At 42.0% G+C, this 24,864-nt stretch overlaps 1 protein-coding gene across 1 annotated transcript in view; it reads left to right on the top strand.

Moving 5' to 3' along the window:
* Positions 1–24,864, top strand: part of PDIA5 (protein disulfide isomerase family A, member 5) — a 66,433-nt gene that overhangs the window by 5,874 nt on the left and 35,695 nt on the right. The window contains exons 4-6 of the mRNA XM_009710631.1: positions 4,326–4,417; positions 4,521–4,592; positions 9,109–9,245. Coding sequence (XP_009708933.1) covers positions 4,326–4,417; positions 4,521–4,592; positions 9,109–9,245 — 301 coding nt within the window. The remainder of the gene's footprint in view (positions 1–4,325; positions 4,418–4,520; positions 4,593–9,108; positions 9,246–24,864) is intronic.

Here is a 24,864-nt window from a genome sequence, read left to right as displayed (position 1 = left end):
TTTTGGTAAAGATAAATAAATGTTTGCCATAGTGGGTTTGATCAGCTTTTTGACCTGATGTTTCATAGCAGGGTCAGGAATGGATGCCCTTATAGTAATAGTTAATCCACTTTTTTAGTGGAGAATCACAGTGTCATGGGAGGGGCATTTCCCTATGTTAACTACTGATCATCCTCCTAGTCACTAAGCATAAGCATTAACAAAATCTTACAGTTTTACTATAGCTCTGTCAACAAAGTTAGCATTCATACCAGATTGAAATGCAAGTTAGTTCTGACTGTAATAAAATCCATCAACAGCAGTCACAATAATCTAGTTACCTGTTTGTACTAATAAGGTGTATTGATCTCTCTAAGGAAGTCAAAGGCACTTCTCTAGTCAAGGTTTTATAGTGTGCTTAATATATAATTTATATGATACCAGTAATACATGAATGACAAAGAAATAGGATTGTTGTTTCATGGCTTTAGCTGGATTTGATCTGATCCTACCTGTTGGATCATTTAGTTTACAGGTTTCCTTGAGAGAGGCGGCGTGTGATGAGGAAAAGATGAAGCACTGTGGTTCATCGCTAGGGCAGCTCTGGCCATTGCAGCTCATAAGCACTGAGTCCTGTCAGACTCACTCACATTCTCCCGACTAGTTGTTTTTCAGCAGTGTTTTCTCTAAATCCTTGTTTGCTTAGGGCTGAAATGAGTGGGAGTTGTTCAGATTTATTTAAGACTTTGTATAACCCATGAAGATATTTTCAAGAACGTTTTTGTCTAGCCAGGCAGCGCTCTCATGCCATCTCCCCTGGGTGGAGCGTGCGCTGCAGTCTTTGGGAAGGCACTCCTGTCTTGCACGGCGGGTGCATTGCAACGCGTGGGGTGGAAAGGAATTAGGAATGTAAAGAGTCACCTACAGAGACAGTAGCAGAGAGAAGGCATGCTGCAGAGCGCTGTGTTCTCCTGCAGTTATCCCTTCCTTGTCCAGGTGCAGCTCGTCTTATTAAATTCAGACCAGAGAATTTAAACTCTGGATCTGTTCTAGTTTGATTGTTTCCTTCCTCACTTGGAAATGGTTTCTGTAGATCCGGGCTAATCCTGCCTAGCTGAGTGACAGGGCTGTGGTACAGCTCTGAGACTGGCAGTGCCTGTGCTTGATGCAGCTCAGGTCAGGGGTGCTTTATGCACTGGAGTGGTTTTGGTGTAGGATCAGTTCAGAGGAAAGTCCAGTTATGCCACTGCCGCCCGTGTCTTTCACGAAAATCAGTCTGTCTAAATTTGACCTAAATAGCTTCCTGAGTGGGATGTGTACACAGTTTGCCAATTCTAAAGTTAACTGTGCTGTACCCATCATAAATTATCCGTGGGGTACCTTAGAGCGATGTTGACCTCCAGATCAGACTTTGCTGGAAAGTTTATGATTGGTTTGGATGAGCTGAAGGTTTGGCCTTTTAATCTGACCTGTCATTAGCTGTCAGGACGTGCCAGGCTCAAAAGCGATTATTGCTATTATATAGCAGGAAAATGAAGTATAGTATTCCTATTTAATAGGTCATAAAAATGAAAAGGTTAACTGTGCCCATCGCTGGTTGCTGTGTTCTATTGAGACTGATTGTTTCTTGTCCCAGTGCTGTTACTGAGAAGAAGGCAGGGTGGCATTTTCAGTGTTATCTTTAGTTTAGTTCTTGCAATTCCATTACACCCAGTGCAGAAGGAAAAAAGGGGCTCCGAATTGGAAGAAGATGACTTATTTTGTCCTTAGCACAAGAGATTCCTGTGGTTTGTGGGTAGGGTGGGCTCCAGCGAGTGACTCACTGATGCACTATGGCCCCAGTGCAGGGAGGAACTGGTAGTCAGCAAAGCACTTCAGCATCTCTTTAATGCCTATGTACTTCATGGGTGTGCCAGAATGCTTTACTCAGTAAAGACCGGCTTGAGTGTGTGCTTAAGTGCTTTCCTCCTTTGATACTTGTCTTTTTTTGGTGAAAATGTGAGACTTCAGAAGCATAAGTTCATACACTTATTTCAGATATCAAATAAAAGAAGCCTTTGTTTAATCTGTTCATTAAACTTGGCCCTAGGAAGGCTTCAAGTGGTGGTGTGAGGTACCAATTCTGGAGCAATCCCATCAAGAAAACTGAAGCAAGGGAAGGGGTCACAGTAGAACAGGAATGGTCAGAATCCTAGAAGATGCGGCCAGCTAGGAAAGGTTCGGAGTTGGTTTGGGTTATAGGTAGCTTGGTGGGGGGCAGGTAAGCACTGAAATATGTCAAACATCACTGCAGAGGTGGAAGAAATAAACTGATCTTCATGTCTGCTCTGGCTATTACAAGAGGTAATGGACTTAAATTGAAGTCAGGGTCATTCAGTTGTTTGCTAAAAGCAAATCAGCTAAACATCTGGGAGGAGCAGCTTAGGTATAGAAGGAGGATCCTGGCTTTGGGTAGTGGGTGTATTTTGATCGTCCCTGACAGCCTGGTATTACATAATTCTGTGATTATAGGCCAGCTAAAGCTGTTACTTTTGTCATTAAAACCAAATCCCACTGTAACAGGCTTTTTGCTAATTATGCTTCACATGATATATGAACACCAGAATGAATCCAAGTTATTGACTTGTATAAATCACTGCAGGCTGGGTGGACACAGTGAAATTGTAGCAGAGTATCTGAAATGGCCAGGAACGCCCATTTAAGACCTAGGAAATCCTCTGAAAGTTCCTGGCGAATGTGAAATCTGGTAGACTGGTGTTTATGAGGGAATTGGTTAACAAACCTGGTTCTTGCTTTATAAAGCAAGGACTGTGTTTTGATTCTATTGCATTTACCTACCCTCAAGCGGTGACATGGAGGATAAGGGAAGAGAGGAACTGGGTCTAGATAATCTCTCATGAATTAAGTCAATCTGGTTGTTAACATTACAAGGAAGATTCAAAGAGTCTTGGCCAACCAATATAAACTCTATTTCTGTACTCTTCTCAGTTTACTTTCATTTATCCTTTCTCGGGATAGGGTAGAGAAAACAAAGTATCTTTTTGTGACTTTCCAGCACATTCTTAGAAAACGTTAACCTTCAAACAAGGATTTTCTGCTTTAAGATTTATTTCATGCTGGCTCTGAGCACATTTGGTTGGTCTGTGCAGTTTGCTGCAGTCAGGAACCTGGTATTAAATTCTCATGTGGTATTTCAGCTGGAAGGAGAAAATCCTGGGTTTTGGAGGGGGAAGGAGGAGGGGTTTGGATTAAGACCCTGCTGCTAAAATGATTTAAGGCATCAATGCCATTAAACTAAGTTAATCATGAAGTGGTATCTCAGCAACTTGCTGGTTGCAAGTGTGACTGCAGAACAACATCTGGTGTGAATCCTGCACTCACAGAAACTCGGAATCAGTCTCATCTTCAAATTTTTCACGTCACAATTTTTGAAAGACAGTTGGATGGGGCACAGGATAAGTTGCAGGGCACAGGACAAGTCTCAGGAGCCTTGAACCTGAAGCTCGGGGTAAAGGGCTGTTGAGGTGGAGGATGGGTTGGGATATAGGTAAGGAGAGGCTTTTTGTTTCACTTGCTAGTCTGAAAAGCTACTATGCTTTTGTGCCCCTCTTTTGGTATCTGTAGGACAAGGTTAATTCTTAATTCTCATTATACCCTACCAGTCAGGTAAGTTAACACATTTAAAGCATATAAATGCCATGTGGTATTTCCTGGGCCCATGGAAATAGGGCATTCTTTACTTTCATGTCAAAGTAATGTTGATTTCCCCTTGCCATTCAGTAGATGCATTTTTGAACTAGGATAACAGCAGTTCTTGGTTGGTTAGAGCTTCTGGGCATAGCTGAGATTGTAAATTCATTGCTGGAGTGGAAAACAGAGATGAGGGTGGAACTTCTTGTGTCCTAGCTAATGTTTGGATGCGAACTAAGCCATGTACTTGCAGAAGGAGAGAAAAAAATCTAGTTAAGCTTGTAGCTTGAAATCCAAATAGGCAAAGAAGAGCACAAATAGTGCGATTGAGAGAATTCCCTTTAGATATTTCTGTTAGTGGGTGAATAAAAAGAAACGGAGACACTTTCAGAGCAAGGAGGAGGTGACAGTCAGATTGGTGTGTGCTTTCTGTGGACTAGACTCAAACATTGCTCTGTTCCCCCTGGCACAAAATCAGAAAAACTTCACTGCCTTATGACAGAGATCCCCTTGCTTTACAGCTATATGAATGAAATCAGAATCTTCCCAGAGCTTAGTTGTTTGTGCTTAACTCTTTAAAAAAAAAAAAAAAAAAAAAAGTTGTAATGTTCCTGCTGTGTTGTAAGAATCAATACGATTATGCTCTGTTTTTTCAGGTTCTTGCGGGGATGAATGTTTACTCTGCTGAGTTTGAAAGGATAAAGGAAGAATACAATGTCCGGGGATATCCTACAATCTGCTATTTTGAGTCAGTTATGTTTTGTTACTACTTTAGAAATCATACACTCAACTATAATTGCATATTATCTTCCAGGGCAAGGACTAAACCTTGTTTTGTTGCTTTTTAACAGGAAAGGAAAGTTCCTGTTCCACTTTGAGAACTATGGTGCTACTGCAGCAGATATAGCAGAGTGGCTGAAAAAGTAAGGCATTGAACTTCATGCACTCCACCTTTTATGTACTCTTCATTATTTACAGAATGTAATGGTTTCGGAACAGCCATTTCTCCTGTATTCCCTCCACTCAGAAGTGCAAACAAAACTACCCCACTGAGATTGGCTAAACTAGTACAGAGGGATTGCCTAATGTTTGGGTTTTAGCATGAATGCCTTGCATTTTGCAATTGCATTTCATCTGTAATAAGAGACTGTCTGTGGACCACAATAAATGCAGGTACACAGATCTTAGCTTCGTTAAAAATGCCAACTTAAATTTCCAGTGATCCTGAGTGCCTGAACTTAATAACTTGCAAAAGGTCTGACTTTTATTGTTTTATTAAAAATGTATATACCAAGTGCGCAATTCTCCTTGGTTCTTCAGCCTTTAGCTGAAGCCTTTAAAGTGTTGCAGAGACAAACCAGAGATCAAGGCACCCCTGATTGCTAGTCATTTTTACAAAGTCTGTGTTTCCTGTCGTGATGTGAAGCGGTGTTAAAAGCATCTTCTTCTACGTAAAGAGAGCTCTTTGCAGTCATAAATATTTTGGGAGCTGAATGAGCCTATGGGAGTAGCAGTTGGAGGCTGTGGGGGGGAATTGTGCGTGTGTATAGTTGCTCCTCAGCTGGTGCAAATCAGCACATTGTCAGTCAAGATGATAGAGCAGCTGGAGAGAGCTGAGATGGTCTGGTGGTGGAGAAATACCATTAGAAGTTAGCCATGGCTCTTGGGCATCATGTCATCTTTGCAATCCTCCCTTGTTTGCTGCAGCCATGGAAATAATACTGAAATGAAGCTAATAAAAGGAAACAAGCTCATGGAAAGGAACAGACAGTTGCAAACTATTGTCATAATATGGCTTAGCAAAATTGACTCAGAATAATTATATTTTACTGTACCAGTGGAGCTACGCTGGGGACTTGGGTATGGTTGCCTGTAGCCTAGAGTCTTCAGCAGTGGTAAGCTAGGTGCTTCAGCATTGGGAACCCACAAATGAGGTGACAGCAGCATTCCTGTTAGCATCAGGAGGTGCACACACTGCAGGTGACTACTGCCCAGTGGTCAAAGAGGAGGAATTTAGCCACAGTCTTTAAGCCTCATTTAGTCCATTAAGCCTTCAGATGTGAATGATCAAGATGGCAACTCCAGCAATGTTGAGGAGCTGATCAGCCCTTGGAGCAAGGATATGACTTCATCACCTGCACTTTATTATGCTTTTCAGTTTTGCAAGGATATGGTTATCTCTTGGCTACCACATGTGAAACATTAGATGTTTGGGTTGGGTTTTTTTTTCCCTTGTCTGCCCACATAATATCCAGATAATCCCTGTAATATGCAGTGCCTTTATATCAGTGCTGTGACAGCAAGTGAACACAGCTACTGGAGGCAAAGGAGAACAGCTGCAAGCTCTTTTCAATGATAATCTCTGCTAACAAGCCACTGTGGGTTTTGGCTGATATTTCAGCAGTCCAGAGCTGAAGACAGCTGTTTGTCCTCACTGAGTGTTAGTGCATGCTTATTAGTTTCCCAAAAGATGATCTGAGCAGTAGCCTTCTTGCCCCTGTTTTGTGTAATAAGTACAACTTTTAAGGAAACCATGTTGAGAAATTATGCATACTTGAAGTTTGCCAGTAACTGATGTTGCAATTAAAACTGTATATGGGGTAAATCTGCCACACATATAATATTAAATTACACTGAGGAATCTGCAGTATGAGTAGTCAAATGGTATGGCAAGGGCTTTAGGAAAGTCAAAGAGTGTGATTAGATAGCTGCAGGGTGTATAGGCTATATTTCAGAATAGTATAATACTAAAATTGTTTGAGGAAGTCACTCTGATGCAAGATGCCTTGCTGTGGAGTAGGGGCATGGCAGTGCCAGGGTGTACGTGGCAGCCCATGGTGAGGAAAACCAATGTGTTTTTATACTGTGCATGCGTGTGCTGTCATCATAGATTCTTGAAAGGGAACCCAGCAGACATTGAGCCATATGAAATGACCTATTTTTTGTGGACACTAGGTACACACTGCAGAAAAGCAACTGTTTTCTCTTTCCTCTCCTCTTCTCTGTTTTTTCCCTCTAAATGTTACTGGTAAAGTGCTGAAAGTGGTTGATCTATGCTGATTTTTTAGGAAGGTCATGATATAACTTAATGAAGGTTAGAATTATTTAAATTATTGAAAGGATGTTTCCCATGTTCTTTCCTCTCAGAACAAGAGCTGCTAGTTTGGAAAGCTCTGACACCTTTTCTTTTACTACTTATTGAAGGTGCTTCTTTCTTATGCTGAAGTGTGCTAATGCGTCAGTCTTATGGATGCTTAACCTCTCTTATCTTCTTAATAGGCGCTGACTACTATCTTACGGAGTTTCAGATGTTTTCATGAGTTGATAGAGAAAAACCATCATACAGCCTTACTCCAACACATGGTGTTATTAACACGAGAGATGCTATCTTGCACATACCACAATTATATTCTTTTTTCTTTTTTTTTTAACCTGATACACAGTTGCATCAGCCTGGAAATCAGCTTCTTGCTGCCTTCAATAGCTGCTTAGTTTGTCTTGCTGTTTTTATGGACTCCTCTCAGGCCCTTCCTTAGCGCCAATTACTCAGTTAAATCAAAACTTGTTTTCTGTTCTTAATTGAATTAGCTCTTGATAACTCTTCCAGATTTCTGTCATCCTATTTTTGGTCTTCAGGCATTGGTTGTGCCTTGTCTCCATTTCAAATGACATTTTAGATATTGCTTGTTGCTTCCTCCAGGCCTTGAGGTGCTTCTTACCAACTCCTGTAGGCTTATTAGCATGCACAGCATTTTAAATTGGGCAATTTGAATTAAACACCCTGTGCCCTGCTTTACTAATTCCTTACTGAAATAGGTCATGCCAGGCCCTGCTAAACACAGCATTCTCCTAGTGCTTTGTAGCTACTGTGTCCACGTTCATCATGCTCTGCCTACTCAACCCAATTCCCCTTCCAAATTCTTGAAGTGTCATGGTGTTTTCTGGAAGGCCTTCACTCTGCCAGGATACCTGCAGGTTATTGCTCTCTTACAGGCTTGGCAACAAGCAAACTGATTATCTGCTGAGTGAACTCTTGTGCACGGGGATCTGCCTCTCTTTCTCTCTCGACTGCTTGGCTGAGTGCAGCTCCAGTCTTTGCTTTGATATTTGTTTCTTGGTTTGTTTATCATATAAATGGCAGCAGAGGTGTGCATCACAGTTTTGCATGGATTGCTTAATGTTGTTGGATCATACCTGCTGCTTACATCAACAGAATTTGCTATCTGAATCTGTGTATCTCTACTGCTTTTTTTTTTTTAATCAAACTAGGCTTTCAGCCTAGAAATGAGCAAGGCAGGATAAATGAGTTATCATCCGTTTGCCATTCCTTGTTCCAGGCAGCCAACACAATAACACATTTTAATCAAAAATAGTAAATATTCTTTCACCAGAGATGGGGTCACATCCAGACCTGTACTTTGCCAAAGAATTCGGAGAATTTTGGGGGGTATTTGGAACTCATTACTACAACTGGCAAGGATAAAATAGCTTCAAAGTCTGGCCCCAAATGTTCGTATGTGGCAATGTTTCGATGTCCTTTATGTGAACACTGCTTTAATAAATAAAATGTCAATTAGCATAGTTTAGTTCACATCTACCAAATTCTTTTTTTAATGTACATTAATAAAAGCCAAGAACAATTGTTTAGAGGGATGATGAGTACTGAACTGGTCCAGAGGAGCTTGGGTTCACTTTCCAGATATGCCACTCTGTTTTTGAGCAGTCTCTCTGGCTCTGATCCATCAAAGGTAGTTAAACTCATGTGCAATCCTAGTGAAGTCAGTAGAACATGGCACTTATCTTTTGGGTTAAGCATGCAGTTGAGTAGCTTTACTGAATTAGACCTGCAGGCCCACTGCAGAGTGAGGACATAACAGTGCTTCCACAGGTCACAGGGTTGTTCAGGGTAAAACCATATATTCCTGGGGAAATGGTCTGTATAGCTAGCTCATGGTCGCAACACTGCACCCCCTTCTTTCTTTGTCAGCCCTAATCATGCTGTCAATATTCAAGGTAACCGGTTAGATTGGCTGTTTCTGCTCGCTACTTTTTTTTCTCACTTGCAGTGGCTCCTGTGAACTACAGAATGTGAGTGCTGTGAGAAAGGGAGCATCCTGCTGAGGAGGGTGAAAGAGTAACAGAAAATGCATCTGATTTCTGTAATGTAATAACCAAGTAGTCTGGTTATCTCCTCGCTCCATCCCCTTTCATTGCTGATCTGTCCTCATCAGCTTCATTTTTTTTATTCCTCCTCCAGTTTTATCTGTGTTTCAGTGCTTATGAGTTCTAGGTGGGTACAATTATGGAAGCTGTTCAGTAGGGTTAGTGTGTCATACATAGATGGAAATTTGCACAAAGTGGTTCCTTGCAGTCCAACTTGCCACAATGACTGCTTAGCACTAGAGAGCTGTTTTTAAGCTGTGTCTGTTTGTCTTGTAGCCCACAGGCACCTCAGCCACAGGCTCCGGAGACTCCCTGGGCAGATGAAGAAAATGTAGTTTATCACCTGACTGATGAGGACTTCGACAAGTTTATAAAAGATCATTCGTCTGTGCTAGTGATGTTCCATGCGCCATGTGAGTTTGGTTTTTTTTTTTGCTATTCTGTACTCTGAGCCAAACGCTTGCCAACGAAGCCAATGATGATTTTCTGTGGAGGTTTCACAGAGCCATGAACTCAAAGTCCAGACTTTTCTTGTTTGTGATGATTGTTAAATACACAAGGCATGAAATGTTTGTGAAGTTGCTGCCTTCAAGTTTAGGATGGAGATGTGCTGTTGGAAGTGACACTTTGTAGGTCGAGTGAAAACATAACTGAAGAATGTAATGATGCTTAAATAGCCTGAGGACTCATCATTTTACAGCATGATTTCCCATTTTTAGCTCATCTTCTGAGTTGTTTGCTTTCAAAGCAGAACTCTGGTTGATTGAGCAACACAACTTGAGAACCGTGAACTCCTGAGTCCTTGTTCATGGCTACTGATGTGTCATTTTGGGAGCTTTTGCTCCTCTGCTGCAGTTCGTTCTCTGGCAATGTAAGGGATGATGATCATTATGTATTGTGCTGAACTATGCTAAAACTTGATCTCATGTTCAGAAAGTCCCTAGGACTTTTGAAAACTAATGCAGAGCTGGTAGTGATACTACTTACTGTTCAGCTGAGAATGCACTGGGCTGATTTTTTTTCGTGGCTTGAGGTTTTAGCTTGACAAATAAAATGCAGTGGGTTGCTTTCAGAAAGCTGTTCCGGCCACATCATCCTCATGCATGCTGTCAGGTGAAAGAGTGCGTTAACCACTTTGTTCACTTAGGATGTAACTTGTTTCATCTACCTAGCTGGTTCTACCAATTATTTGTGTCTGCGGTGGAAGGTTCGGGCTCAAATCTGCTATATAGAGTGATACACAGCTTCTGTCTCCTCTCGCTACTGTGCTGGCAGTTGCACTTGGGTGAGATGTTCATTTTCATGGGCATAGATTGGAAGGTTAGGGCTCTGGAGGCAGGCTGTGTGCTCACAGCTGAACAGCAGAGGGTCTTGGCACAGAGGCTGAAATCCTGCTTCCCTTTAAGCCAGCAGGAGTTAGCTCCAAAAATGCCTTTTTGGAAGGTCTGCTCATAAGACTTATTTGAAAAACATACCATAATGAATTTCCTTTACCCCATGAAATGTCTAGGGGTTTGATCCACTGAAGTGGATGACTGACTGCTGTTTTGTCACTGTGTTCACTGGATTATTTGTACTAATGAAAGTGGGACCGGAGATTAACGCCTGGCCTGAAAACCAAAACACAAGTAGCAGAACTGATGAAGCCTGGTTTGCTCAGGAGTTATCCTTTGTTACCCAAATCCTTCCTTCCCCAGATTTCCATGCACCCCAGTGTGCAAGCAACAGCATGGGCTGCTGCTCCTCAGGAGCTGTACGCTTGCTGGTTTGGCTGAACAGCTGCTGCCAAACAGAAATGTAACTGCTGAATTTCCCTCCTTTCCCTCTCTGTGCACAGTGGCTTGGGATAAGTGTGTTCTCTCTCTCGCCCCAGATTTATGTATATTTGCAGAGATTTAGTCCTATTTAAAAGCTTTGTCATTTTTTGAGTTTGTAAATGGGCAAAGGAATCCAGCCATGTTATTTGGGAGGAGGAAGCGGGGCAAGAAATCAACAGTTGGCCCTGCAAACCTTATTCCTTTAGGAAGTCAGATTAAAAATAGATGAATACACCCAACTGCAATCAAATTTTATAGTAAATTTAAGTTAGTTATAAATCTGAACAGGGCTATGTTCGGTTTTTAGTTTTTTCTAAATATTTTTCTAAAACACAAATAATACAGTTTTAGGGGTAACAATACTGTGTGACCTATTTGGAGAGGAGGGGCACTTCCAGCTAGGTATGTCTTATAGTAAGGTGCCTTCTGTGCTAAGGTACAGTAGTACTTTGGCAAATGCTGTTTTAAAGGTAAATCAAATGCCTGAATCGGGCTGTTGCAATCTCATGGTAACATATTCCAGCTGCTCAAAATTGGGATAAAGACTGTTCCTTGCCAGAACAGCTCCATTGAAATGCAACTTGAATATTTGGGGCATTTTATTTACATTCGGGTGGTAGTGGCATGCGTACGTGCAGAATCCAGCTCATATACGTGTAAAAGATCTGTGTTTGTAAGAATCCTCTCTGGGCACCCTCAGCAGAGAGTATAAGGCTTGCAAACTAATTAACGACAGACAGCTATCATAAACAGTTATCTCCATGATTAAAAGATCTTCTTCTAGCACTTCTTAAATGTGCAAATGGAGTCATATTATGAATATTAGGAGATAAATTACTCCAGTAAAAGAAGCAGTAAAAATGGAGGACATCTTACTTGTTTTAACCTTGGTAGCTTAAGATGAGAAATTTTTTTCTAAAAACTATGTATTAATAAAAAAAATTGTTGAAACAGAGGTACAAAATAGGCCCAGGATGCAGGATGTACTTCTGTGTAATTAAGAATAAGCAAGGGGATTTCAGCACTGGCCTGGAATTAGCAAATAGTTAAAACCCCGTGTCACCATGCAGCGTACACGTGACTTGGAGTTTTTCTAGCATACTATCTATCTTGTGTTCATAAGAAGTTCTTTTACTAGAGGGAGAACTATTTCACTGGTGCTTTAATTGCATAGTCAGATGGCCAGTGCATTAATAGTGTGGTATTAAAAGATGTGTGGGGAATTGGAAGCTTTTTATCCCCCACCACCCCCGCCAAGTGCTGAAGATACAGCTGAACCAAACACATCCCTGGTAAATACCTGTGAACTGCAGAATTAGGCACTGTGATAAATGTGGCCAGTTGGGTTTCCATGCCTGTGGCTACTAATGATCGTCCCTGAGGACCACACTGTAATTATTTACATTCAGTTGGACTTACTAGCCCAATTAAAGGCGTCACAGCATTTTGTGTTAAGTGCAGCCTAGCATAACTAGGTTCAACCAGAGCAGCTATGTGTGATTTAAACACATTAGGAGGGTCTGCAGCATGCAGCTTGCACTTCTTGCTATCAGAGACCTTATATCTTTTCTGCAATAATTTAGCACAACCATTAAACAGAAGATGTGCTGCTTTGAGTCGTTACTGCCGGCCCTGAGAAACATGGGTGAGTGTGTGTGGGCAGGATAAGTTCATCCTGCTTTCGTTTTGCAGGTCACTAGGGACACGAAGCAGGATTTTTAACCTTCTGAAACTCCTTTGTAAAGCCCTTAAGAGGATGTTCAATAAATCTGAATATTTAGCATGGGTAAACAGCAGCCTAACCAGCCAGGAGTCTGAAGGCACTCTCCCTCCCCAGCCATCTGTGAAGGGTGTGCAGTGTTGTGCTCCTTACTCAAGCATTTTGCTGAAATTTCGTAATTGCTGGTGGCGAGCATAGTGTTATCCTGGATATATCCAGACTGGAGTCTTGCAGACATCTGAAGTGTTTTTTCTGTGTGTTGCTGTTGTACTCAAAAACTTCAATTATGAACTGAGATCTCCTGCACCATACAAAAGAACAAATAAATGGCCCTTTCCCCAAAGGATTTGGAATTTTTCCTTAGATTGGTCATATTTACTAACATGAGATAGCACAGTTATGTTAACGGGCCTATTTCCAAGTCTGTAACAGCAGATGTATTGCACCAATCAAAGCTGTTTCTGTACCATAACATAAATAAAGGCACCTATGCTGCTTATGGTAGTCTTCTGTTAGCAATGAGAATAAAGACTCCACGTCTGTATGTGCTTCTTGATACCTGTGCCTACAGTTGATCAATTTATTTAGATGCCCAAGGTGATGGCTGGGTTCTGAATGACTCTAAATATGGGTTATGCTGCCAATCAAGTGTTGTTAAATGCTTTAGTGACATGGGGACTCTCTGGGACTTAAAATGCTCCTGAGTCACTTGAGCACAAAAAAAGCCCTGTTTGTGTTTTCAGTTTCCCCATCAAACTGTTTGCCAAGTCAAATGCAATTTTAAAAATAATTCTGTCCAAAATATTTGCCAAATTAGTGCAGGCTGCAGTTTTTCTGACTTGATTTTGTCAAAGAAATAAAAACCCCACAAATTTCCCTTCCTACATTTTTCACAGCATTTTTCTCCAAAGCACATCTTGGGAGTCTTGCACAGAATAAACCTAACCGAGTCGCTGATAAGTCAATTCAAATGCTACTGAAAGGTGTTTAAAGTCTAGGATAGAAATTAAAGTAAATTCAGAAATGGCTTCTAAAAGTGTCTACTTTTCATGCACAGGAGTTACTTTTCATTGTGTTTAGTTAACACAAATGATGTTGCTAACATTTTAGAGTGTACGTGTTCTTGCAGCCTCATGGAGAATAATGTCCTGGTGCCACCACGAGCTGTAGCCTCCCCATGTACATTCAGTGAGCACAGATCTGAGTAGTCTCTCTGATGCTAATTAGTGGTGGTCATCAGTCACCTCTGATGATTGCTTGGGGTTGCTTTTTCCCCCCTGTCATACCCCATCAGCTATAACAAAGTCCGTGGTCCAGTACTGATGCCAGAGGTAACAGAGGGTGAAAAAGGAGCTTTGGCTGTACTGTTAGTGTGAATAAGCACTTGCTTTTTAAAGGATTAAACTATGAAAATGTTTTTCCTGCAACATTTCTTCCTTTTACATGAGCTTCAATTCATGTTAAACCTGTATTGTTCCCAGCCCTCTTTATAGGACTTCTTCAGAGATTTTATATAAGCTGTAGTTGCAGGACTTAAGGTTAGAAAAAATGTCAGTACCCTTAGTGGGATATTAGAGCCATCACGGTTTTCCTCCTTTGATAAGGAAGGAAGGCAGGGATCCTGCAGCTTTTCTTTTTGCCTTTTTTTTTTTTTTCTCTTCCCCTCCTTAATTTGTTCTTGGAAACGCTTTGGAGATACAGCCCTGGTATACCTTTTTCTCGCTCCCTCCTAATGGAAGGGAGGGCAAAAATAAATCTCAAGATGATAAAATGCACTGTAGTTTTGATGTGTAGTTGAAATGTCCATAAAATTCCTTTCCTGTACTCAGATATTGTCTCTCCCGTTATAAACTAACGCAATAAATTATGCAATTGGTGCTTTCCAAAGCCACCTATTCAGCTGTGCAGGTTTTTAATTGCACAGGGAGCTCTTTTTATCAATTTAGCTTTGAAAAACAGCTTTTTGCACCCTTCACTTCTTCCCTCCTCCCTCCAGTGCATTAAAACCCAAGGTTTTAAGCCACTTTGTGGACTCAGTATTAAGAATGCCAACCAATTAGCCCAATACAAGATGAAGGCCTCCAGCTTCTAACCAAGCAGCAGACTTGGATCTCTCCCTGCCAGCGCACCATCATTGGTTTCAGTGGACTTGTTTTTGTTTCTTACTGCTGCATGTGGTAAGATTAGGATGTAGGAATCCATTGCTCACTTTATATTTAAAGTAAAGCAAACCCAAAATGTGTGCACAAAATCAAATTTGTTTTTTTCAAACTGGGTTTTACAACTATAAGTAAATAAGTCTCCCTTTCAGACCCCCACTGGTTCCTTATGAAAGCTCCTTATGAAAGCAAGCTACCATTGCAGTGAGCGCTAATTGGTAGGTCTGTTGGCAGCCTCAACAGAAAGGCCATGAGTTGAAAAGGCTGAAGAATTAATTTACTGTGCAGCCTGAAAAAATAGCTTTTCTAGCACAGGTCAGCAGCATCCTAACATTGGCAGCCTGTGATAAATAAATAAAATCTTAAGTTTTTCTATGCCATTCATGATTCAATCAAGGATACTTTTTTGAAAATGCAAACCAATGCAATTGCACCCATGGAGGTTAAAGGCTTGTGGGTTATCCAAACAACAAGCAGCACTGAATGTGGAATGGATAGCAATACCCTTTGATTTTTATTTGTCCCTGTCATAGCTGACATCTGTGATATTTAAAATAAAATGTTGGCTGTGTTCAGTGGCTACATAGGGGGCTTTTGGCATCTGCCTTCCAAATAGTAGGTAACCGGGAAGCTGTTCTTAGACCTGTGCTAGGAACCCCCTTAATTTATTTGACATCATCTAGTGGTAGCTCTTCATAAGAAGCTTCTCCTTGTCTCTGTTGATGGTATCAGTTTAGTTCAGGGGGAAAATACTCTTTAATCACCAAAGGTCTGCCTTCGGGCCTCAGCCTTAGCACCAGCCAAGTTGGGTGTTTCGGAGAGAAGCCATTTGTCTGGCTGACTGGTGTCCTCGTGGAGGGGTCTCAGGTAGCTTCCCAGGAGGAGCGTCAGCAGCTGCATTAGTAGCATCTACTCCAGTATTCCTCCACATCTGCACTCTGCCATTGTTTCCAGTTGTATAATGTTGATCAGTCCTTGGTTCAAAATAACTGTGTGAGAAGAGCTTATTGAACAGCAGAAGTTACAGAGAAGAGCCCTGTTTTCAAAAGGTACTTTAGCTATGCAAAATGGCAGGGATTTGGAAGGCAAAAGCTTGGCAGGATGTAGCCCTTGGTCAAGGGTTTGCTTTAGAGTTTCCTCAAAGGTTTTTATAAGCTTTGACAATCCAACCTTATGAATGAACTCTGCTTTTTAAATTGGACTTTCCGTATGGGCAGTGCTTTAGAAACAATTGTGCCCATTATTCAGTGATGCTGTAGTCAGAGAAGAAAACAAAGGCAAGCAGTTCTGTGCTGCCTTGGCTGCAAGGATTACTGGAAGTTTATAGTGTGTAAGGCGGGTTATGTATGTGGAAGCTTGGCAGATACCGTATCCACATGATGCAGCTGTGTATGCTAGTCTGTGGGACGATACCCAAGGAGACATGCATGTGTCAAGGTGTTTGCTGTGGGCTTGATCCTGTTTCTATTAGACCTTGTGAAAATATTCTCCTTGCTCTTAGAGTAATTAGAGAAAACTTTGAACGAGGTGAACTTTCTGGACCATTATGTACATTATAGGCAGTACCTAGCTCTGTTGGGTTTCCTGGTGAAGCAGTGCAGATGTCAGGATGGGCTGTTGCAATGCCCTCCTCACTGAAAGACTGAATGGTTTGTGCAAGGGCACTGAGATGATTATTGTTGCTGTTTAAGAGTCTGGACAGATAGGTGAAGAGACGAGATCTGCTTTGGTTTCAGCATCGTATTTCCTGACTCTTACATCTCTTAGGTGCCTAACTTTAATGTTGCCTTAGTGCATTTTTAATTGAATGTATAATAAAATGCTTCCCTGGACAAGTGTAAATTGTGCCAACTTTCTGTTCATTGTATGTATGTACTTTTTAGCTGTACATTACTGCAGGCTCCTGGAACACACAAATTCTTTATATAAACAGTTAGAAACAGGTACATTCTTGGCTCCTGAATCTGCTTCCACTGAAGTGAGCAAGTTCTGACTGTTGATTTCAGAGGACGACTGGGACACTCAGACTAGGTTCATCAATATTTAAAAGCATATAAGTCTACAACAGGATGTTGCTTGATATTACATATATTTGAATATCGCCAAAAATCTCAGGGAGTGTAGACAGTTCAGTGCAATGACCTGCCTCATTAAACTAATTACAGCAATTTTCAGTGGAGATTTAATCACATGTTAAAACAAGAGTTCTTGAAAATGCAGCAAAACAGGGAGATTAAGACCATGACATGGATTTTTCCTTTAATGACCATCCCACCTATGTTTCTTGAGGGTTTAAAAATCAATATGAGTTTTTAGTGGTACTTAATATAAATAGTAACGTGGAGAGTATAAAAACCCTAATAACTAGCTTGTGCAGTAAAACTTGATAGGATACCTAATGAAAAGGGTGAAGACAGTAATGGCTGGGTCCATTGTCTCTTTTGTGTTGGTCTTTTGATACTATAGCACACAGTTCATATAAGATTATTGTCTTTTTGAAGCAGTTTGTGCTCTTTGAGCAGAGTAGTCATAAAAAAGGATGATCCAGTGATAAAAGCGACAGCCTGGCCTGAAGATGTAAAAGTTTAGTTCCTTGCCTTGCTTTGATTTGTACAATCGTGACCCAAGTTGCTAAATATTTGTCTCGGTTTTCAATCTGTGAAGTGGAGATAACATTTCACCTTGCATAGGATTTTTATCCAGCAAGCCACGTCCAGACTGCAAGATGCTCCAGTACTGCAAGAATTGGGGTACAGAAGGCGTATGAACATTGCAGACTTAATTAAGATGAAGGAAGTAGGATTCTACCTTTGGTGTTCCTTGACTTGTAGCAGACAATGAGGTTTTTGACCTCCAAGTTTGGGAAACCCCATCTGTCAGTGGGTGAGCACACAGCTCAGACAAGATTATCGCAGCCAGAGCTGATAACTTGCAGCCTAGCTACAGCCCGCACCAGGACTTGAAGGGAGGAGCCTTGGCTTGCTTTCCTTCAGCTTCATAACAGAAAGAATGGCAAACCCAGACTTTTGGGGTGTTTGTGGCTACTCTGCCTTTGGGCTGGATCTCAACTTGCTCTATGCCACAGTGCTGTCCTGGGGACATGGCATGTACTTTGAATAACTTACTTGCCAGCAGTTGTGGGTATCAATAGCCGTATGCAGGACAGTAGTAAAGGAGGAAAGAAAGGAGGTGAACTGTAGATACTTGGGTTTTGTGAAATTTGGGGGATTTGTTCAAAATGCATCGCTGTATGCTCACCTGCCATAGGAAGCAATTAGTTTCTCTATTAAAGAAGACATTTGCAAAGGCTATTCCAATCAGAAAAGAAAATCTTCCTGTGAATGTGTGGCAGGTGGTATGAAGGGAACATTAATTTCTTTGGGGATTTGCTGCCTCATTTCTCACACTACTGTTGCCTTCCCTCTCTCCTACTAAGTCCTTACTGACTGAGACTATTGCAAAGGAGTAGCTACGGCTGCTGGAGGGCCAAAGGGCAGCTGAGAGGTGACAGCTGAAGGGAGACTCGTCCCATTCTCCCCTTCTCTGGGTATCTGTTGTAGATTATTTAGTTATTCAGAGTGGTCTTTTGAAGGACTTCTGTAAAGTTAGCTGTGAAAGGCTGCATTTGAGTGTGTGGATTGGGTGACTGTCCTCCTGCAAGCTTGACCCCAGTGAACGTATAAGCCCTTAATGCTCTTGTGGTAAGTTCCGATACAAGTGAAGCATAACTTATTTTTATAGGTTTACTTCACTTGCCTCTAATGATGGGTTAACAGTAGGAATTAGCTTTCAGAATTAAGCGCCAGGTTTATTTCTTCTGAAATAAATTAGTTTCCTTGCATGGATAAGGAAAGTGCAGGGCTCTCATTTGGAAAGTGCCTTACAGTATCTCTGCTACTTGAATCATTACCGGTAGAGTTTCATTATCAAATTTATCTTCCTAAATACTTTATGGCTTCAATTTTTATTATCCTGTAGAAGGTAGAACAGAGAACTAATTTAAAGGGCAAATAATGAACAGAGAAACCTACAGTGAAAGATTGCTTGCCTGCCTGTCTGCCCCTTGTGCCATTTCAAATGGTAAGTCGGCAAATGACACTGTTTTTCTGAGTTACTAATAAATGAAGCCATTGCTTTGATATTGAGGTATTATGGTGATGGTGGATGTCTTCTAGGGTCCTGACTGCCTGTGGTTAGCAAGCATCCCAGCACGGTTCTCCTAAGTAGGTGAATGCATCTCAGCTGGTAACCACTTTCACTCTGATTTTTGGACAAAAAGTGTGCATTCTGCATAGTATCCCTTCCTGATAGTTGACTTTTACAGGTATCTTCACAGTAATAGCCAATGTGACCATTGCTTTTAAAACCCCTGCCCCATAAGCTTAAGTGCTTAGGGATGTACCTTTCTTAAGAAGATCACTTTGCGTTGCTTCCATTTGGCTGATGTTTTATACAAATTGCATCCTAGGAAATCATTTGCTTGCTATGGTGTTTTCCTGAGCTGGACATTCAAAGCTGTTTCATCTAACTGCTGCTTTCTGGCATTTTCATTGCTAAATCTGAAGTATAAAGTCTTCCATAGTTGGGTAAAAATGTGAAGGAAGGCAGTGCTACTTCTCTTCCCTCCCCAAGGTGAAATTTTGTTGATCGTCTGGTAATGGAGAAGGGGGGTGGATCTTTTTTGGACGTGGAATAATTATGGTTTAATTGAGAAGGAAACCTTCTGGTGGTATTTTTCATAAGCTCTCAACAATTTCACCTTAAGGCAGCCATGCTGTTGTCTCTCTCTTTCACATTTCAATAGGGGAAGATTAATTTTCAACACCTACTCAGGGCCATGTTCCTCCAAGCTGGTGTAGGAAGTGTAATTCATATCTCCCGATGCCAGCTGATCCACCTTCCCTCACTTCTTTTCCCACCCAAGAGGGATGGTAGGAGCCACTGTCGTCTACCAGCACTGATTTCTACCAGTTGCACCATATAGTTTTGACTAAGTGGATATATACATGCAGTGTAATCTCCAATAGCTGGAAGCTGCAGCGAGATTTGGAATGGAAATAAGGAACCATGTGATTTTTGTTGTTAGTTTATTTTAAATAAAGATGGTGATTAGCTTGAAGATCATTCCTGGGCACATGCTGGAGTCTGTGCTGTTGCAGATGGGGGTATATTTTTCAAAGGCTAATTTCAGGAGCCTGGCTCAGCCAGGGCTCCCTGTGAGGTTGAAAGCAGAGAGGGTGCACTGAGGGCAAGACAGAGCAGAAAACTCTCTCTCTGTTTAACTCTGAGATCCCTGGGAGGTAGCAACCTCTGGCTGAGGTTAGCCTTGGAGAATATTCACCCTTTCCCCTGAGCCTTTACGTCAAAGAAGATATGCTCCAGCATGACCAGAAATGAAGGCAGAAGGATGTGTTATGCAGTTCATCAGAGCTGTCGTCTTTTATATCCCATGGAGCCTGCCTGCAGGACCCACTCCGTGTTTCTCCCCTTCTGTGCTGAGCCTTCCCCTGCCAAGGTCTGTTCCTGGCTGAAGGTAGCCCTTCTGCTGGAGCTGTGAATATGGCGCGGATGCAGACGGGGTTCCTGGAGGATACGTTTGGTTAAGCTCTCTTCTCAGTTTGATCTGATTTATGTAATGCAGTGATTTGACTTTCTTTTTAAAAAATAAATAAATAATCTGAACTCGTACTGTTAACTGTCTAAAGCTGTTATGAATCTTTTTCTGTTGAGCAGTTTCAGTGATGCTGGGGGCGGGAAACAGTTATGCCAGCATAGAAAAGACGATCAAGAATTGGATTTCAGACGCTTTTACCTCTACAGCCAAGGTGATCAAATAGGGAGGTGAGGCTTGGCTTGCTCAACATGCATCTCCATGTACCAGGCAGGTGTCAGGTGGTTTATGGGATGTTGGCTTGCTCCTGTGGCCTGATCAGGAGTTCGTTGGTGTCCGTCTGAATCGTTTGGTAGTGACCAACGCTGTGCTACTCTCTTCAGTGCCCTGAGGCTTTGCCCCAGGGACATCTGTGCCTGCCCTGTGTGCTCTGCAGCACATGGATGAGGTGCTCCCAAGAGAGATGGTGGCTGGGGTGGGGTCACTACCTCCTCAGCAAGTTGTGTGGATAGGAGGAGGGGCGACCAATTTGTAGTCATTTTGTGCCCCAACTTCACACTGAAGAGCTGCTGGAAGCAGGCAGGGACTTTCTTCTGTGTGCACATGCTGGGATTGGATTTGTACAGATCATTGCACGCACAGATTGACTGCGTTGTGAGTTTGTGGTAATGCCAGTGAGATCATGGTGATGATGATGGTGGGGACGAGATGCTGTACTGCTCTCCTGTCACTGGAATGAACCGTGCAGCCCACGCAGCCGAGGCGTTAGGCTGCAACCGCATAAATGTAGCATGACTGCAATAATCTAATCTGCTGAAATATTTTCCATCTAATTCTATATTTCTAGTTCCTCAGAGTCTTTTCCAGGATGACCTTTCACAGGCTATGTCTTTTGTAAAGCCGTAAAGCTGTTTGCTTGTCACTGATCCCTAAGCAATGTAATATTTGGTCAAATCAAACCTACCTTTAAAAGTACAGTAGTGGGGTGGGGAGGTCTAAATTTGTGTATGTATGCACACATTTCTAGCTGTTGAAAATTTGAATTCAGTATCCGGTTAAAGATGTTGAAGCTGCTCCTCGAAGCTGCTCCTCCTGATCTTACAGGCATCAAGGTTTGAAACGTCTTTGTCTTTAAGTATCTGGAGTATTTACCTGGGTGGGCAGTGCTGCTGGTGAGGAGATAGACGGTTTGGTGGGAGTAAATACCCAGAGGGAAAAGAATGCATAAAATTTCTTGAGCTCCTGATCCTTCATAAGGCGATTTTTATTTTTTTAAAGCAGAAACCTGGAGATCTGGGCATGACCTGATGGCTATGACCATTATGACTATTAAGTGAACATGGAACCAACACAGCTGCAAATTTGTACCTGTGATTATGGAGAGAAACAGCTGCTTTTTCATCCTTCCTCCCTGCCAAATTTGTGGATGATTTCCCATCAGATGTCTGCAATGCAGATGGCTAAATTATGCAAGGGAGTCTGCAGCTGTTGTAGTTTGTTTTCCTATACCGCTGAAAGAACTGTAAGCTGCCTCACGTCAAACCTTAGAGCTACTCTTTTACATGATGCATAAGAAATCTTTGTGTGTTAAAGACTCCCACGGTAGAAGAGAATACGTTTGTGTTCTCGCATAGGTGGTCAGAGGATTGGGACTTGTGTGTATCCTTGCCCTGTCTCCAAGGATTGTGTCTCCCCGCCACGCCATGTGCATACTCTATGTTTTACATATACAGATGTATGTGCGAAGTTAACAACAGGGCATACCTAAGGGCTGGCTATTCTGCTGTTTTGAGGGGTCACTGCTCCTCTGTGATTAGGAATGGAGAAACCAAAGGTGTATCCCCAGGTGTTAAATGTTTAGAGAGCAAAGGTGCATTTGAATTTTTTGAGATTTTTTTTTTTTCTTTTCTTTTCTTGAAGTTGTCTGTAAATCTTCTGTAAGTGTAGTCTGAACTGCCAGTGACCCACTTGCTGAAAGCACGACATGCTTTGTGCTTCAAATTTGTTTTCTCATCAGGCTAATGGAGGTATTTTTGGTATGCAGCTATAGATGGATGTAGAGCTGGCATGGTACAGTAAATAGCTGGTACACAATAACAGTACTCGAGCAGTCTGGCAGAAATGTAGTGATTTTTAAAATCTTTATTTACAATTTAATTCATCTCTAGGGTTCTTCATGTTGGAAATTCCTTGTCCACAGCCGCCTGGATGCTGGCTTTTATCTCTTGCTTGTCACATATGCTTTAGATCCTCAGACAGTGTTGTCTTGAAATGAGAAGACATGACCAAAAGCATGGTGTTTATTTATATAGCCATAATAACCTGAAAGAAGCAAGCAGTGAATGACAGAAACAGAGATTTATGTTCTCGGGACAGCACTAAGATAGCGTATGCAGGAGCTTAGCTGGAGCTGCTTGACTGGTTTTCTGCCTGTCTTCTGCAAGCAAAACTTGATTTTAACAGTAGAAGTGTTTGCATTAGTTTACTCTGAAAATGTTTGCAGCAACTGTACTCTGTATTGTGAGTCTATGCCATGGTGCCAGTCTGCTGTAAACAAATACAGATATTTACTTGGAAAAAAGTTGCCTTGTACATCTGTTAACCTTCCCTCTGCCCGGGTGCTGCTCTCCCTTGCATGTTAGCATCGCTCTGTCGACACTTGGCCTTTGCCTCTGCACTTGCATACGGCCACACTCTGGGAAGGACGAAGTGCAGAGGGAGTGTTGTCCTCTGCCCCATGGTGGGATTCTGGAGGGAAGTGACTGACCTGCACTGGAGCGATGTGGAGACCTTTGATTGCCATCGTTCTCGGGGTGCAGCGAAGCCAAGCTGTGTGATAGCGACTGCACTGAAAGAAGGAGCTGTTTGTCTGCCTGGCTGCACAGTGCAAATGAGAAGATTGATTATAAATAAACTGGGAAAACAGAATCCTTGCTTCATTTAGACATATGTTTTAAAAATGGCTAGCAAGGGCCTGTCTTGTACCAGATGTCCTAGCACTAGTTTTTGTAAGCTTTGACTTCTTTTTCCTGTCTTGTAACACTCCTCCTTTACAATTACTCTGTGTGCTCTTTTCTGTTCGAGCCTTGGCCCTTGCAGCTGGGGCTCCTTTTGTGCAAGAGGAGCAAGATGAGGTGTTGAGACGTCAAAGGAGTTCTCCAGAACTGTTCAGCAGAGCCGGGCACTGAACCCCGACTGGTTTCTGCTGCTGGGTGAAGAGTAACTCTGACTTTCACCTTAGGGGAGTCACTTGTCTTCTGCGAGAAAAGACCGAGGCTGGGGAAGTCCTTTTGTGTAGACACCTACAAATCCCTTGGGTGTTTCCACCAGCCATGACCCAGAGAGGCTCAGAGGATGTCAGTGCTTGGAGCAGGCTGCGGGGCATCCTTGTGTTGACTGCGACCTTTCTCTTCTCACCTGGGATTGAACAAGTTGCTTCCCTTGCTTAGTCTTTTACTTTTAATGTCAGTATACACTTGACATGACAGTGCATCTTCTAAGAGCGTATCTATCACAGATGCCCACTACAGACCTGCGGGCTTCCTTCCGCTGTCCCAGCAGACCTTATACAGCACACTGGAGCACGTGGGCTAGGGGCCGGTAGGGTTGTTGTTATTTTCCCATTCATTTTATAATCAGAAAATGTCTAAAACTAGAGGAGCTTAGCGCAGAGGGATACAGCTGCTGCTAAACAACCTGATGTAGCAATCAAAGGAGAGGCAGTGACCTTGGAATTCATTTAAATGACTTTTTCATTGGCCTTGAGAATTTAATGGCAATCCTCACAGGATTATTGAAAGGTAGGATAAATAATCATAGGAGGGATGAATTGATTTCCAGTGTGTAAGGCTGACTTCTAATTCATATCTCCCCTTTTCTGCAAGGGTAGGTGGAAGCAGCCTGTAGCATGCAATAGCAAAATTCTCATAAAGATGGCCAGAAAAGCATCATTTATCGTGGGAGAAGCTCTTAAGATTTGTTGTCCCACTTTCAGATTCAGTTTAATGTGGTAGCTTTTTTTTTTCTAGGCTGGCATATTGTGCTGTCCTCTGTCAGGGGTAGAACAAGCATTGCATGATAAAGGTTTGAGGACTTCACTTTGCATTTAAGTGCCTTTAAAGAACCCTGATCCTGCTTCCCCTTTATTTTAAGCCTGAGTGAGTTAGCTTTGTGGCAGGCAGTAGTGCTGTGTCTGTGTGATGTTCATGAAAGAACCTGGAACAATGACATTTCATAGTCCGGATATCTTTCTCCAAAGTATTACTTACATGAATTTCAGATGCTTTGGATTGTTTTTTATTTCCTGGCAAAGTATGCCTAGCTTGCTTGCTTGTTTGTTTGTTTCTCTGCATAGGTTTGTGAAAGCACAGGTTGTTTGATGGTTTTGCTTGATCAGATCTAATATTAATGCTCATGGAATATAGCGTAGATTGTGTGGATAACGGATCTAGAGCACAGTATGAAGCTTGCTCTGGCTGGAGGACACGCTGTGTAAAGCCCATGAAGGTGAAGTTACCCCTGCAAAAAAGTGTTTTTCGGTACAAATTTGAGCTAGCTAATTCAGAGAGGTTCCCAAGCATTTGAGCTGGAACTTGAGATGCCCTTTGTTTAGAAATGAGGAAGAGCAGAAAATGAATAAAGTTCCCTGCTCCTAAAAGGAGAAATAAATCAAGTCGGGCAGGTGTCAAAGGGAACTGTCAGCCCCTTCCACAAAGCCATATGCCT

This window comes from Cariama cristata, unplaced genomic scaffold (assembly GCF_000690535.1).
Source record: "Cariama cristata isolate BGI_N322 unplaced genomic scaffold, ASM69053v1 scaffold4732, whole genome shotgun sequence".
In the NCBI taxonomy this organism is placed as follows: Eukaryota; Metazoa; Chordata; class Aves; order Cariamiformes; family Cariamidae; genus Cariama; species Cariama cristata.
Note: the sequence above shows the minus strand (reverse complement) of the source record. Positions and strands in the feature narration are given on the sequence as shown.